The sequence below is a fragment of the Sparus aurata genome, chromosome 23, assembly GCF_900880675.1.
Source record: "Sparus aurata chromosome 23, fSpaAur1.1, whole genome shotgun sequence".
Classification (NCBI taxonomy): domain Eukaryota; kingdom Metazoa; phylum Chordata; class Actinopteri; order Spariformes; family Sparidae; genus Sparus; species Sparus aurata.
In genome coordinates this window covers 13,441,701-13,458,906 of record NC_044209.1, presented here as the reverse complement: position 1 = coordinate 13,458,906, position 17,206 = coordinate 13,441,701, and the positions used below count along the sequence as shown (strand labels likewise).

Sequence of the window (17,206 nt, the reverse complement as noted above, 5' to 3'; positions counted from 1 at the left end):
TATTACTGTGAGGGATCTGAAAAACGCAGAATTTTTATTTCATTGAATACAAACTATAAATGAACTCTAGTAAATCATATTTTCCACTCTTACCTCCATCTACAGGTTTGTCAAGGGATCTGTTTGGAAATGAAAGTTCTGTTACACATTAAAAATTATGTTTTCTCTGTGATTTAGTGCATTAACTGAATTAGATATATAAAGATGACATTTGACTTCAACATTGTAAATCTCAAGCAGTATGAGAATTGATATGACACTGAAAAAAGTGAGTGTTCTCATTTGGGGTGGTAAATAGAGGAAGTAGTTTTTGTATGACTCTCCTGTTATTGTCTCTCACTGTGTCTCTCTGGCACAGTAATACACTGCTGTGTCCTCAGTCTGCAGACTGTTCATCTGTAGGTAGAGTTTACTGCTGGAGTCATCTCTGGAGATGGTGAATCTTCCCTTGACTGACTGGGAGTAATAAATGTGAGAACTGCCTGTGTGTATAAAAGCAATCCACTCCAGTCCTTTTCCAGGAGCCTGTCTGATCCAGTTCATAGGAGAGCTGCTGAATGTGAATCCAGAGGCTGTACAGGTCAATCTGTGAGATTCTCCAGGCCTTTTAACCACTGGTTCAGATTCTGTCAGAGTCTGACCATCAACACCTGCTGAGACAAAAAAAAATGCATGTCATTGGCTTGGCAGCACAAATAGAAGTAATCTAAAATTAAGACCTTTGTATACATTCACCTGCCCAGCAGACAGTTAACAGCAGCAGTCCTGTCCTATAGTCCATCATGTTAAACTGTGTGTCCACTGTTCTCTGTCATCCTCTCTGCAGTCAGATAAGTAGAGGAGGAAGACATCTGAGTTTTGCATTGACTCCTCCTCACATTGTAGAACTGGATTTGACTTGGATCTCAGTTACTGTTTGGTGAAACTGGAGAACTGAACGTTTATTCTTCATGAGTTCCTCCTATTTGTGCAACAGGTTGACAAGCACATGATTAAAATTGGTTGACCTTCATTATGAAGCCACAAATGAAGAATTTCACAACATTTGATCAATTGCACAGTTCCACTAAAGGGGATATTCTTAATTATATTTTAGAGGGGGAAACAAAAAATGGCAACAAATGCTGTTTCTTTTGTTGTTATGTTGATTTTCTGAAACTTCTTTTGAAGTGCTCATGAGGCATACCTTTCTCAAACATTATGGGAAAGAAAATGTAGTCCAAAATACTTGTTCTTATTCAATTCTTTATTAAGATGACTTTTAAAACACATTTGTCTCCACTATACATTCAGTGTTATTGTAACTGAACATTTGAATGAAGATCCAAATGAAAAAAAGAACATTTGAATAAACTATAAATGAATTGAAATTAAATGAATTATATTCCTTTTATTTTTTCATTGCTGAATGTGTCTTTGTCTCCCTTTATCAGTGCAAAAACTACATCTGAGCGTTGAGAGTCAGTCAGTGAACATTAATGACAACACAGAGTCTCCTTCAAGTAACAGAGGAGAGACAAATTTGTCACTGACTGACTGCCTAGTGACTTTTTGAAAGAAACTGTAACATTATTTGTCATCTGACTACTAATTTGGCTTCCACAAAATTTTAAGACATCATTGCTTATAAATGTGTAGAAAAGTTTGATTTTGTAGTAGTAGTTTTTTCAGTGACCACATTATTGCGTTGTCTTTTGGCCTTTATTGTGTTTTGGTTCATTTAATGTATCCTATCTACATTTCTCAGGAAAATATTTGAAATTATGATATAATTATGTATGATATAAAATACTTCATGCTTGGGCTCCCTCAACTCAGTAAAGATGAGTACTGTAGGTTTTTGTACAGCTGCTCAACAACTCCAGTCACTGTGGCTGTCAAGCACAATAATAAACAGCAGAATCTTCAGTCTTCAGACTGTTCATCTGCAGATACACCTGCTGTCTGCTGTTGTCTCTCGAGATGGTAAACCGGCCTTTGACTGACTCAGAGTAGTACTGGGTGCTACCACTGCTGTAAATCCAGGCAATCCACTCCAGTCCTTTTCCAGGAGCCTGTCTGATCCAGTTCATAGGAGAGCTGCTGAATGTGAATCCAGAGGCTGTACAGGTCAATCTGTGAGATTCTCCAGGCCTTTTAACCACTGGTTCAGATTCTGTCAGAGTCTGACCATCAACACCTGTTGAGACAAAAAATATGTGTGTCACTGCCTTGGCAGCACAAATAAAAGTTATGAAAATCAGTGTAGATGTTCACCTGCCCAGCAGACGATTAAAAGCAGCAGTCCTGTCCTATAGTCCATCATGTTAAACTGTGTGTCCACTGATCTCTGTCATCCTCTCTGCAGTCATATAAGTAGAGGAGGAAGACATCTGAGTTTTGCATTGACTCCTCCTCACAGGGAGGAAACATTTCCCTAATTTATTTTAACAACACAACATTATTTCAGGAATGTGTCAAGTCCAAACAGCAAACATTCAAACAAGTTCACATATAATTTGTCTCATTGTCATGGTTTCTCATTACTTCCTTTTGACAGCATATGTGCTGAATACTTATCTGCAGTATTCTTACGATCACCAATATCGATGAGTAATTTTTAAATTCATTGAGTTTTCATCTTATCATGTTAAACCATCCACCAATAATCAGAATGTGTTTTGGGGGATTTATGAAATTAAGAGTTTGTACTTATGTAGATGTCATTAGAAATATAATTCAATGTTTTGACAACTGAATAAACTCTAATATTGTGAGTGATGCCTCACAGGTAAAAGAATATTTAATCATGAGTTTACAGTAAACTCTACGGGAATCTAATGTGGATATAAAGTGCTTTTGTTTTTAGGAGATGAAGCCCACCGGGGAGGTTTTTGTGCAGCTGCTCCACTGTCTTCAGTCACTGTGTCTCTCGAGCACAGAAGTAAACAGCAGAATCTTCTGCTGTCAGGCTCCTGATCTCGAGGTACTGAGTGCTGCTGGACACGTCTTCAGTCATGAGAAAACCACTTTGAAAGGAGCTGGCATAGCTAGCAGAGTTTGAACCTGCGTTCATCCTCCCAATCCACTCCAGAGCTTTCCCTGGCTTCTGTCGTATCCAGTGAATAAAGTAGTCTGTCATGTCAAACCCAGATATGATACATGACATCTTCACTGTCTCTCCGGGTGTTTTCACCTCAGAGGGAGACTGGTCCAGTTTGATCTCACTCCAAACTCCTGGAAGCAAAGAAAATGTGATCATTATCCAACAAACTTGTAAATCTCTGGTTTGACATTTACAAAATAAGTAAAGCAGAATGAATTTTCTCACCATGAATACTAACTACAAATAATAAACTCCAGATGATTGTATTTTCCATTCTGCGATAAAACACTGTAGTTCAGAGCTCTCTGATCTCAGTGTTTCAAATATATCTCAGTCTGTCACAGGTTTCTGTCACAAGTTACTGATGGTGTGTTTATAAGAGGAGAGTTTGCATAGACCTCCTCTACAGGTTTAAAGAGGGAACATGTGACACACACACATTTTCATAAGCAGAGTAACAGCAGACACTGTAGAAAAAAGTCTGGCAACTAATTTCTGGACTGATGACGTCATGAAAAAAAGATTATTCCTCTAAATGTAGCACCAGTATTAGATCTGTGCTAACTGAGACCTAGGTTCTTAGGAGTAATAGAGAATATGGATACAACTGACACAGAAATATAGAATATATAAAAATATAAATTTCAGAGTTACAGTGAATCAGAAATATCTCCAAATGAAATAGAGCTCTGTTTTGTTTAAATAAAATAAAAATACAAAAATAAAATTCTCTGGAAAATAAATAATTGTCTCTGGATCCAGTCTCTTTCGTTCAGTTCTTGTGGTACTGGTACTGTTCTTTGTGTTGTTGGTCTTATGTTTCTACTGTACACTACCCGGGTAGGTATTATTGTATGTGTTCACGTGATTATCTGGAAAGTCCTGTTGCGTTCCACGACGATCTGACTGTGAGGACCCTGTAGTAGCTGGCCAGTCTACTAACAGAATTCCTCAGAGTTCTCCTGGTGGGCTTGGCTCGCCATCAATCTCAAACTTCTCTTAGGTGATCCAAGGTCACCAAAAAGTAGGTCAACAATAATCCTGATCCGTCAATGTAAGCAAACATGCTCAGTGATGCTGCACCTCCTCTCACACACTTTTCCTCTCTTTTTAACAGTTTTCTCTGAGCCTTCTGTTTCACCAAGAACATGCGTGGGGTCTCTCTCCTTGCGCTTCCTTCTCTGGTTTTTCCGTCAGTTTAATGAGCGGAGGATCGGTCCTGACGTCAGTACAGGTGCAGACAGGTTCAAGACAAACAACTCGCGGGGAGTTAACTCTATAGTGACCAAACACTTTTTAGTGCGTGGGTTACATAAATGAAAAACTTTAACTCAAGGAGTATAAGTTTAGAGCTTTTTTTTTTAACTGGGCCAAATTACAACAGAGACATTTGGGTCTGATTTGTGTATGTGTGAAGAAATATAGCTAGTTGTAGTTAAGTTACAAAATGTTTTCTGATTTTTTCAAGACAATGAATTAACATGAAAATAAATTGACTAAACGAGTCACGTTCATCTTGAATTGAGGGAATTTCCCGTTTCTCTAAGTCTCTTCTACACTCAGATCTTGGATCATAAAACATCAACATTCTCACCGAAACGAAAAATTGCCTTAATAATTCAGTGAATTACATAAAGATTCATGTATATAAACTCCTCAGACAGCACAGTCTGTATTAATGTTAGCATTTTGCAACATTAGTGTATGCTTGAGTCACATGGTCTCTGGGTATTTGTGCAGGTCTGTTGGTGGTTTGTATCACTGTGGGCTGACGTACACAGTAATAAACAGCTGTGTCCTCAGGCTGCAGATTCTGTCCTGTCAGAGTCACTGTTCTAGCCGAAGTGTCTCTGCTGTAGCTGAACTTGTTCTTCAGAGCATCATTTTGATAAAGGCCACTTGTTCCCCACTGATGAGAAATCCAGTCCATTGGTTTTCCTTCACACTGTCTGATCCAACCTGTTGCATAGCTGTCATCAGTCAAAGAATAACCAGAGACCTGACAGGTGATGGTCAAAGACTGTCCAGGCTGCACAACCTTTGAGTCTGGCTGGATGAGATCAATACTGTTCACACCTGTGGAAACACAAATCAACATTATCTCCATCATCCATCTGACTATTCAGTATTTCTAATGTGTTTATTAGTGTGAATCCACTGAAAGCTCCTCACAGGATCCAGCAGCCAGCAGCAGCAGCAGAGCTACAGAGAACATGGTTGGTATTGAAGGTGATCTGATGGGAGCTTCTCTTCTTCTGCTGCAGCTGACAGCATGATATCAAGTATTTATAGCAGACTGTGAGGAAGTTCACTTTGCATAGAGAAGGACACTGACAGCATATAAAAGGAAGATCAACTGTCCTGTTACAAGGAGTCACAGCTTGAAGTTGTGTTGTAAACATTCCTTTTGACACACACAAAAAAGACAATGTTCAAATGATTGTTATGAGTCTTTTTTTATCATTATTTACAAAACTTAAGTCAGATGGAAACACACTGACAAAGAGAATCTTAGTAGGAGAATATAAGTAAATATCTAAAAACACCAGAACTATAAAACATTTTCTGAATCAAGCAGTTTTATTGACATGATGATTCTCTGATTGTGTTGAAGTTTATTTCTGTAATTGTGAAAGGCAGACAGTAAAGTTTTGACTTGTTTTGACATGTTGAGTTTTTGTACAGCGTTGCTCCTTCCTGTGTCACTGTGGCTTGTGAGCACTGACTGTTCATCTGCAGATACACCTGCTGTTGTCTCTGGAGATGGTGAAGCGATTCTGGACTGACGTGGAATAAAGTTTAGAGCTTCCACTTGGAGCAGAAATGTGAGAAACCCACTCCAGTCCTTTTCCTTCAGCTTGTCTGATCCAGCTGATAGCAGCATCACCATCTGATATTCCTGCATATGTACAGGTCAGTCTGTGGGATTCTCCATGCTCCTTCACCACTGGTTCAGACTCAGACAGAGTCTGACTGCAAACACCTGGAGAGAAAAGCAGTTTGATCAGAATGGAGCCAAACAGAAACCTTGACATAGAAAGTAAAGAGTTCAGAAGCATGTATTCACCAGAGGCCAGTGATAGTATCAGAAATGCAGTTAAAGACATAGTGAAAACATGTTGCATGTTTAGCTGGTGGTTTGGTTTGTCTTCAGTTTGCAGTGAGATAAATAAAGATGGAAGAGTTCAAGATTTGCATTGACTCCTCCTAACAGTGCTGAAAAAAACTGATTATGGACAGAAGGGAGTCATCTTATTCAGAGAATATTATGGTCTGCTTATTTAAGATATTATTTACATCAGTGTTTTGTCTTATATTTGCTTATTATGTGTTTAAGGTGTCAGCACTGATTGGACAAGACACGTTATAAATGGAACACTTGGTGCCTGAATCTGAGCTGCTGATACAGTTTTAATCATCACAAGTGAGGAGTAATTTTGATAATGGAGCAGTATCAGGCTTCTATTCATTTTCCTCCTCTGCTATTTTTATGGTCACAGCAAGTGCATCAGTACAGACAAACACTCACATGTGTGAGCACTTGAAAAAGTTAGAATATCAATTTAACCTAAACTGCCTGTGTGTTGACAGGTTGAGGAAACCACAGAGACTCACTGAAAGATGAAATCATCAATTGTTATTGTGTTAGTGGTTTACTTCCTGCTATGTGTTCCATGTAAGGCCATGTGATCAGCATTAACATCACAGTCTGTCCTTTTCTGCCCTCTAGTGTTTCAAAGGGGGACTGTAACTATTTTCTGATTCAACAAACTCACTAGTTAGAATCAGATCAACATGTTCCTTCATAAGAAAGAAAGAAAGAAAGAAAGAAAGAAAGAACTAGCCCTATTTTAAATGTTTTAACCACTTAGATTTGGGGATGTTGTCCCTGATGTGTGCTGAAACTGAATAATGAAAATATGTGTACATGAGATACTGCTAAACGGAACACTTTCACTATTTGTTTTTGACTTTTTTCATAAGAATAATGTTTTGCTGTATTTATGTGATGATTTCCAGAGAGAGACAATGAATTTCCAATATGACAAGAAACTGAACTAACAAATCCCTTTTCTCAAATAAATGCTGAAAATCTTAATCCTGCTATTGCAACTATCACATAATAATAATAAAAGAACAGATTTAATTTAATTTGACAACTTTTAAAGTTTTACTACTCCTTGTGAGCAGCAGCAGGTGAGAGCACATGATCGTCAAATCAATTATTTAATATCCCTCCTTTCTGATGAACATTATTGAAAAGATTGAGAAACAAAGAACCAAGAGTGACTGAAAATCTCATTTATTTGATTTGATTAAAGCTCAGAGGTTAGAGAAAAAACTGTTTTTGCTTTTCTTTGAGATAAGCATGAGGGCCTTTTTTAATGCAAGAGGGTAGAAAATGAGCACTTTTTCTCAAGTAAAATTCTGGATGCATGGCTTTTACCTTTAACAGAGTATCTCTACATCTGTGCTGGTCTGTCAGCTCTATATTCAAACTTCTAGTCAACAGGGCAGTTAGACATTTTAACAGTAACATTTGTACTCATTTCTTTTATTTATTTATTTTCAATGTTTGTAGAAAACTTGTCTTGTGAGTCTTAGAGCTGTTGGGCTCAGACATAGAGGCCATCTTGTACTTACAAACCAGAAACGAAGGATTAAATTTAACATGAAACAGATGCAATAATGGTAGTGATTCAAATGTACTCCAAACACAGATCTGTCAACACATCAGGTTCATACAGTACGCCATACATCAGACAGATGTGTTTTCTCTATTCTAATTCTCTGTGACTTTGTGCAGCACAACACAAGTAGAAGAGGAAGTGGTTTTTGTATGACTCTCCTGTTATTGTCTCTCACTGTGTCTCTTCTGGCACAGTAATACACTGCTGTGTCCTCAGTCTTCAGACTGTTCATCTGTAGGTAGACTTTACTGCTGGAGTCATCTCTGGAGATGGTGAATCTACCCTTGACTGACTCGGAGTAATAGATAGGAGAACTATATGTGTGTACAAGTGCGACCCACTCCAGTCCTTTTCCAGGAGCCTGTCTGATCCAGTTCCAGACTGAGCCTCCAAAGTCAAATCCAGATGTTGTGCAGGTGAGTCTGTGGGACTCTCTGGATCTTTTAACTGCTGGTTCAGACTCTGTTATGGTCTGACCTTCAGCACCAGTGGAAACAAACAGAGCAACAACCAGGAGTGTCAGCTTTCTGTAAGCCATGTTCAAAGTGTGCTTCTGTTTTCAAATCCATGAGTCCTCTTTAAATATGATGTCAACTGGATCACATGTCGAGTTTGTTTACAGGAAGCTCCTCCTACATCTCATTCTGCTTTTGAAGTCAAATTAGAACATTTGATTTTTCAATTTCAATATAGTTTTGACAAAGCATCCAGCAGATTGGTTGTTATAAACTTGAGTCAAATAATGATTAATAATGGCTTAAATTATTTTATTAATATCATGATGTAAATTCAAAAAAGTTTAATCTGGAATTTTAGGATCATGAGAAACACATTTTAATATAATTGCAAGATTCATTAATTTATTGTTGACTACGTTTGCTTTTGTTATTATATATTAATTGCAAACAAAGGTGATGTGAGCTGGACAATATAATTGAATACTTCAGTCTGCTGCAGCTGGTTTAAAGTCTGAATTTTCAAAGGTTCAGTTTTCATATCGTGGATGTTTGAAGCCACAGAGAACCAGAAAAACTTGGACCTTCTATCAGATATTCTGTATGTCAGTGATCTTTACATCTTATATTATAAATGTAATTACTACACAAATGCAGTTTTTTGTCAGCTACTGTTTTCTCTGAGATGTGGATTCTAAGTTCAGCTGTAGAATGTATAACGTGTCCCTTTTTAGTCATATATTTGTTTGTAATTAAACATTATAGGTTTCTCACAAGGATTTCAGTTTAGCTGCATGTATTATATATACAGTGCTGTGAAAAAGTATTTGCCCCCTTACAGATTTCTTTTGTTTTTGCTTTTTTGTCACACCTACATGTTTCAGATCATCAAACACATTTTATATCAGACAAAGATAACCTGAGAAAATACAAAATGCAGTTTTTAAATGATGATGATTTATTAAGTGAAAAAAGCTATCTTCAGTCTTCAGACTGTTCATCTGCAGATACACCTGCTGTCTGCTGTTGTCTCTGGAGATGGTAAACCGGCCTTTGACTGACTCAGAGTAGAATTGTTTGCTATCATCATAATAAGTCAAGGCGGTCCACTCCAGTCCTTTTCCAGGAGCCTGTCTGACCCAGTTCATATGATAGTCACTGAATGTGAATCCAGAGGCTGTACAGGTCAATCTGTGAGATTCTCCAGGCCTTTTAACCACTGGTTCAGATTCTGTCAGAGTCTGACCATCAACACCTGTTGAGACGAAAAAAACGTGTGTCATTGCCTTGGCAGCACAAATAAAACTTATTTAAAATGAATGTCAGTGTAGCTCCTCACCTGCCCAGCAGACAGTTAACAGCAGCAGTCCTGTCCTATAGTCCATCATGTTAAACTGTGTGTCCACTGTTCTCTGTCATCCTCTCTGCAGTCAGATAAGTAGAGGAGGAAGATATCTGAGTTTTGCATTGTCTCCTCCTCACAGGGAGGAAACATTTCCCTGATTTATTTTAATAACACAACAGCATGTGAATTTTAGTTCAGGAATCTGTCAAGTCCAAACAGCAAACATTCAAACAAGTTCACATATAATTTGTCTCATTATCATGGTTTCACATTACTTCCTTTCGACAGCATATGTGCTAAATACTAATCTGCAGTATTCTCATGATCACCAATATCGATGAGTAATTTTTACTTTCATTGAGTTTTCATCTTATCATGTTAAACGCATTCAACAATAATGAGAATGTGTTTCGGGGGATTTATGACATTAAGAGTGTGTACTTATGTAGATGTCATTAGAAAAATCATTTAATGTTTTGACAACTGAATAAACTATATTATTGTGAGTGATGTCACACAAGTAAAAGAATATTTAGTCATGGGTTTACAGTAAACACTACGGGAATCTTATGTGGATATAAAGTGCTTTTGCAGGTTGAGATAAAACCCAGATGTCATGAAGATCACTTTTGTTGTCTGTGGAGGTTTTTGTGCAGCTGCTCCACTGTCTTCAGTCACTGTGTCTCTCGAGCACAGAAGTAAACAGCAGAATCTTCTGCTGTCAGGCTCCTGATCTCGAGGTACTGAGTGCTGCTGGACACGTCTTGACTAAAAGTAAAACGGCTTTGAAAAGAACTGGCATAGTTCGGAGTGTTTGTATTCGTGTTAATCTACCCAATCCACTCCAGAGCTTTCCCTGGTTTCTGTCGTATCCAGTGAATAGCATTGCTTGTCATGCTATAACCAGATATGATACATGACATCTTCACTGTCTCTCCAGGTGTTTTCACCTCAGAGGGAGTCTGGTCCAGTTTGATCTCACTCCAAACTCCTGGAAGCAAAGAAAATGTGATCATTATCCAACAAACTTGTAAATCACAGGTTTGACATTTACAAAAGAAGTAAAGCAGAATGAATTTTCTCACCATGAATACTAACTTCAAATAATAAACTCCAGATGATTGTATTTTCCATTCTGTGATAAACACTGTAGTTCAGAGCTCTCTGATCTCAGTGTTTCAAATATATCTCAGTCTGTCACAGGTTTCTGTCACAAGTTACTGATGGTGTGTTTATAAGAGGAGAGTTTGCATAGACCTCCTCTACAGGTTTAAAGAGGGAACATGTGACACACACACATTTTCATACGTAGAGTAACAGCAGACACTGTAGAAAAAAGTCCTGCAAACTGATGGTGTCATGAAAAAAAACTATTGTTCTAAATGACAATCTTTAACTGAAGATGTAAAAATTTAGAGCTTTTTTCAGCTTTTCCAAATTACAACAGTGAAAGTTGCATCCTATTTGTGTATTTATGAAGAAAGACAGCTACTGTTTGAATTGATGTTAAGTTACGAAACGTTTTTCCATCTCTTAAAGGCAATGAGTTACATGAAAACAAATGAATTAAACATTTCACATGCATCTTGTGTTGAGGGAAATTCAAGTTTCTCTAAGTCTTGTGTAGTATCTGGGCTCTCTTCCTCAAAGGTGTCGGCGTGTAGTTTGATGATAAAAGAATTCTGCGGAGGCAAGGTTTGGTGGAATGTTAGAGCAATCTTTGTTGAAACAGATCTCAGATCTCATCCAGGCCAAAATGCTTCGCTCTCTGCCCTATCAGGAAATCCTATCGAACCTTCGATCTTAGGATATCTACCAAGTACCACCCCCTATCTCTAATTGTGTGCGCCTTCTTAAAGTCCCTTGGGCTGCACCTGCCTACTTGTAATTGGTCAGTGTGGTGGGTTGAGGGTCCATCTGTATGATCAACTAGAAAAGGAGTTGGTCTATCTCCCTGCTCATCTCCCATAAATGACTAAATCTGTTACTGTCACTCCTTAGGTCTTGCATGCCAAAATTACCTAAAGGGTCCCTCTATCCTTTTCTGGAGATGCACACGTTTAGATATCTTCCTCCATCTGACATAGGAGTCAGGCTCCGTTTTAGTCCCTATAGTGGCCTTGTCTCCTGCTAACCTTTGACACACACACAGCTGAATGCTGCCTCCAAAGTCCCTTGGAGCTGTAAGCCCTGTTCAGTCTGCATTCCTTAACTCACACAAGGTGGGGGAACAGGTTAAATTTAAACTGAATTGAATTAAAAGCCAGAATGTGTTGCCGTCCAGATACCTCACATCTTGACTGAAAACTTAGATCAACCATTAAAATGATCAACTCTTCCGTCTACCAGAAACAAAACATTGGATGAATAATTCAGTGAATTGTATACGATTCATGTATATAAACTCCTCAGACATCCTTGTCTATATTAATGCATTTGCTTTTTTAACTTCTGTGGTTGAGTCACATGATCTCTGGGTATTTGTGCAGGTCTGTTGGTGGTTTGTATCACTGTGGGCTGACGTACACAGTAACAAACAGCTGTGTCCTCAGGCTGCAGATTCTGTCCTGTTAGAGTCACTGTTCTAGCAGAAGTGTCTCTGCTGTAGCTGAACTTGTTCTTCAGAGCGTTATTTTGAATAAGGCTACCTCCACCCCACATATGGAAAATCCAGTCCATTGGTTTTCCTTCACACTGTCTGATCCAACCTGTTGCATAGCTGTCATCAGTCAAAGAATAACCAGAGACCTGACAGGTGATGGTCACAGACTGTCCAGGCTGCACAACCTTTGAGTCTGGCTGGATGAGATCAATACTGTTCACACCTGTGGAAACACAAATCAACATTATCTCCATCATCCATCTGACTATTCAGTGTTTCTAATGTGTTTATTAGTGTGAATCCACTGAAAGCTCCTCACAGGATCCAGCAGCCAGCAGCAGCAGCAGAGCTACAGAGAACATGGTTGGTATTGAAGGTGATCTGATGGGAGCTTCTCTTCTTCTGCTGCAGCTGACAGCATGATATCAAGTCTTTATATCAGACTGTGAGGAAGTTCACTTTGCATAGAGAAGGACACTGACAGGATATAAAAGGAGGATCAACTGTCCTGTTACAAAGAGTCACAGCTTGGAGTTGTGTTGTGGCATTAATTTTGACACACATGTAAAACATATGTTCATATGATTCTAATGATTTTTATAATTCATTGTTTTTTATTCATTACAAGACTTTAACAAGTCAGATGGAAACACACTGACATGAATAGAACATTAGTAGTAGAATATCTAAAAACACCAGAACTATGATAGATGTTTTCTGAATCAAGCAGTTTTATTGAGATGATGATTCTCTGATTGTGTTGATTTTCTTGAACTGAAATTTACTTCTGTAATTGTGAAAAGCAGACAGTAAAGTTTTGACTTGTTTTGACATGTTGAGTTTTTGTACAGCGTTGCTCCTTCCTGTGTCACTGTGGCTGTCAAGCACAATAATAAACAGCAGAATCTTCAGTCTTCAGACTGTTAATCTGCAGATACACCTGCTGTCTGCTGTTGTCTCTGGAGATGGTAAACCTGCCTTTGACTGACTCAGAGTAGTAGATGTCACTACTGCCATCACTGCTGATATAGACATAAGCGACCCACTCCAGTCCTTTTCCAGGAGCCTGTCTGATCCAGTTCATCCCATAGTCACTGAATGTCAATCCAGAGGCTGTACAGGTCAATCTGTGAGATTCTCCAGGCCTTTTAACCACTGGTTCAGATTCTGTCAGAGTCTGACCATCAACAACTGTCAAGACACAAATAAATATACAGTAGTCAGTTGCTTTAAGCTGGAACCATTTTTTGAGACACTATACAACCCTAGATCAGTGTAGCTCCCCACCTGCCCAGCAGACAGTTAACAGCAGCAGTCCTGTCCTATAGTCCATCATGTTAAACTGTGTGTCCACTGTTCTCTGTCATCCTCTCTGCAGTCAGATAAGTAGAGGAGGAAGACATCTGAGTTTTGCATTGACTCCTCCTCACAGGGAGGAACTGGATTTGACATATATATTAGTTACTGTTTGGTCAAACTGTACAATGGATGTCTGTTGACGTTCAAACCAGGTTCAGTATCTGGATGTCGGACTCTTTTTGGACGTCTGTGAAGGTGCAAGAAAAGCTTCCAGCCAGAACACCTTTTGGAAGTCTTCAGACATCTGACTCAGGTTCAACATCTGAATTGCCATCATTGTAAAACAAACAGTCATGTAAAATACCTGTTAATAGAGAAAAATATTTAAATCATAGTGTAAACTGAAGTTATGACAAATAGCTACATCATGTAAAGTCATTTGAAAATGATATTCATAATAAGGGGTGGACTTTTGTGAAAATGTCCAGAAATGTTCCAAGGTTGGGTTGTTGTATAAAAAGAAAGTGATCGTTTGTCTCAATAATTAACAAGCAAGCACATGGCTTCATTATGGACAGTTTCATTGAATACAATGTTTTGGTTCTCTAAGTTTTGAACAGTAGTCAAACTGATGGAGGTTTGATGATCAAAACATGGTAGCCTGTGAGGTGGTCACATGGACATCAGTGAAGATCAATAAATATAATTTAGATATCAGGGGACAGAAAACTCCAGAGGAAAAAAAATATATTTGTTTGATGGTTTATTTTATTGTAACATAAAAAACTTTTAAAAACATAGTTATGAGCTGAAAAAAATTAAATTAATGCATTCATTGATTGTGAGTCAGACAGAGAAGACACTTTTTAGATGATGTCTGCTACATTTAATAATATTGTTGTTGTGCATTCTAATGAAATGTGTTGTATTCATTTTTCTTCATCATTATTGAATTGATGTGTCTGTTTCTCTTTACAGTAACAGTGAACAGGTGTTGAAATCATTAGTGGTCTGAGGGCTCCTCCTCTGGTGGCTTCATGTTACAAGTGTTCAGGCACTGAGGGGTTTTTGTTCAGGTCTACTGATCAATGTTGGTCTGACTGGAGCCAATAGAAGAGTCTGTTGACTGTTATTATATCTGCAGAGTGAAAACTTGCCTGGAAATCACCTCTGCTTTACACATGATATTTTAATTTCATTACACACTCAACTGGAACATTTTGAAAATGTCCCTGTTGTTACAGAAATGAAACAACTGTAAATGATTATCACAACTATTCTTACTGTGAATATTACATGAACCATAGATAATGGAAAACATATTGTTTCAAATCAGCATTACAATATTAATGATGATGTGTCATGGAAACAAAAGGAGAAACCATCAAGAATGTTGCTTTCTATAAGCCATGTTTACAGTGTGTTCAGCATGTTTTCAAATCATTAAAACACTTTAAACATGATGTGAGCTGTTTTCCTGAGAGAATGTATTTACTGTCAGCACCTCCTACATCATATTTAAGCAGGGTTGGGAGGGTTACTTTAAAAATGTAGTCCGATACAGTTACTAATTACCTGTTAAAAAATGTAGTCAGTAACGTAATCCAAGTACCACAATATTAAAGTAATGTAACTTGATTACTTTAAGTTACTTTTGGATTACCTCAATACACATGCAAATAAAGACTTCCTCTGAGGAACACATAAAGCAAATTAAACATTTAATTAATTGTAGGGTATGTTAGATTTATTCAGTTTTATTCATTGACTACTAACTATTCAGCTGTATTCAAGAATTACATCACATATTACAATAATAATAATAATAATAATAATAATAATAATGGTAACAATTATTATCAGTGTCATTGTAACTACTAGGCCTATTTCTAGTAATAGCAGTAGTAAAACATCCCCACATATAGGATGTGTGTCACTTATTTGTCCCCCAAAATTACCCATACAATTTCCTAACATAATCATGCTATTTTAATACCTTGTTGTGATCTAAGTGTTAGTGACCCATTTCAGTCACTGCAGGTGTTTCAGGCAATTTTATAACGTACAAGCCTCACAAGGTGGCAGTAGCTACATCTCAAGTGTCTATGGGGCCCTCGAAAGTCAACGACTTTTCCACGATGAAGTCCGTGCAAATGTTTCACAATAAAAGCCTACTGAGCTATTTATGCTAGAGGACTTTTAATTTGAGACGGACACAGGAAGTGTTGAGTTTATATTAACAATATAATGTCTTCATTTGAACAGGGCAAACGGGAGCAAACCAAAACGAGACTTCAAAACTACCAAAAAACCTAAACACGTACCAACCCGGTCACCAGCAGCACCACCCACAGACCCAGTAGTAGTACCTAGTAGCAGTAGCAGCAGCAGCAGCAGCAGCAGCAGTAGCAGTATTAACGATCACAGCCCGAGTCTGGTTAACAGGCTAATTAATGTTAACTTTAGCTCACAGAATTTCTGTGTAGCTAGCTAACGTTCGCAGTTTCGCTTACCATTAAATGTTTCTTTAAATTGGATGTGGAGTCCTTGGACGATGACAGTGTGTGCACAACTGGGAGGCATAGCTTGCACTGTGCAGTGATGTTGTTCCCCCTTACTTCTTTAGAAACTAAGTAATGGCTAAATTTCCACACAGTGAAAGCATTTTTTTCTCTAGCGCTCGAGTCCATCATGAGCCGCCTGGCTTCACTTGAGAGCGGAGCGTCGTTGTGACTTGTCGTGAACTGTAGTAATGTGTGCGCGCGTGCATACGGCATTGCCGCATTGGCAAGTGTTAGATTCATTCATTCATTCACATTCATTCATTCATCATTCATCATCATATATTTTAATTGTAATCCAACTAATAATCCCAATTTTTTCCAGATGTATCTGTAATCTGATTACGTCTTTTTTTATGTAACTGTAACGGAATACAGTTACTGTTTTTTTGTATCCTAATTACGTAACGCCGTTACATGTAGTCCGTTACTCCCCAAGCCTGTATTTAAGATTAACTTCAAATGTAAGAACATCTTGTTGTTATTGCAGCATTTGATCACTTAGTGTTCTTCCTGTATTTGCTGCAAAGTCTCAGCAGACAGCATCATGTAAACAGTATGAAAACTTCTGTCTGATGCTGCTGGTTGGCATGAAAGGTTTTTAATCATTTCAGTGTCAGCAGATGTTTGAAGACATACAGAGAAACTTGGAGCCTCGAGAGGAAAACAGCTGCTCAGGAACTGAAACCTGTGAGACAAAATGCAAAAACTACATCTGAGTGTTGAGAGTCAGTCAGTTAATATTAATGAGAACACAGAGTCTCCTTTAAGTAACAGAGGAGAGACAAACTTGTCACTGACTGCCCTCTAGTGATTTCATGAAAGAAACTGAAACATTATTTTTCACATTCATATTATGACTCATTTAGATTCCACAAAATTCAGAGACATTTTTGCCTCTTAATTTGCAGAAAAGTCAAATTTTGTAGTAGTTTTATATCAGTGACCTCATTGTTGTGCTGTCGTTGGGTCTTTTATCAACAAGTAACCTTTATTGTGTTTTGTTTCATAGAACTTTACTATCAATATTTCTCAGGAATAGATTTAAAATTACAGCGTAATAATGTATGATATAAAATACGTAATATTTGTCTCCTTCAGTACAGTAAAGATGAGTTCTGTAGGTTTTTGTACAGCTGCTCAACAACTCCAGTCACTGTGGCTGTCG

General features: G+C 38.0%; 2 gene segments (V, D, J or C); both read right to left on the bottom strand.

The window, feature by feature from the left end:
• Positions 1–1,877: 1,877 nt before the first annotated feature.
• Positions 1,878–5,313, bottom strand: LOC115576136 (immunoglobulin heavy variable 3-48-like). The segment is given in 2 exon segments: positions 1,878–2,179; positions 5,258–5,313. Coding segments are annotated over 2 exon segments (345 nt in total).
• A 501-nt stretch (positions 5,314–5,814) lies between these two features.
• Positions 5,815–12,568, bottom strand: LOC115575216 (Ig heavy chain V region MC101-like). The segment is given in 3 exon segments: positions 5,815–6,068; positions 12,099–12,401; positions 12,498–12,568. Coding segments are annotated over 3 exon segments (600 nt in total).
• Between the last annotated feature and the right edge of the window lie 4,638 nt (positions 12,569–17,206).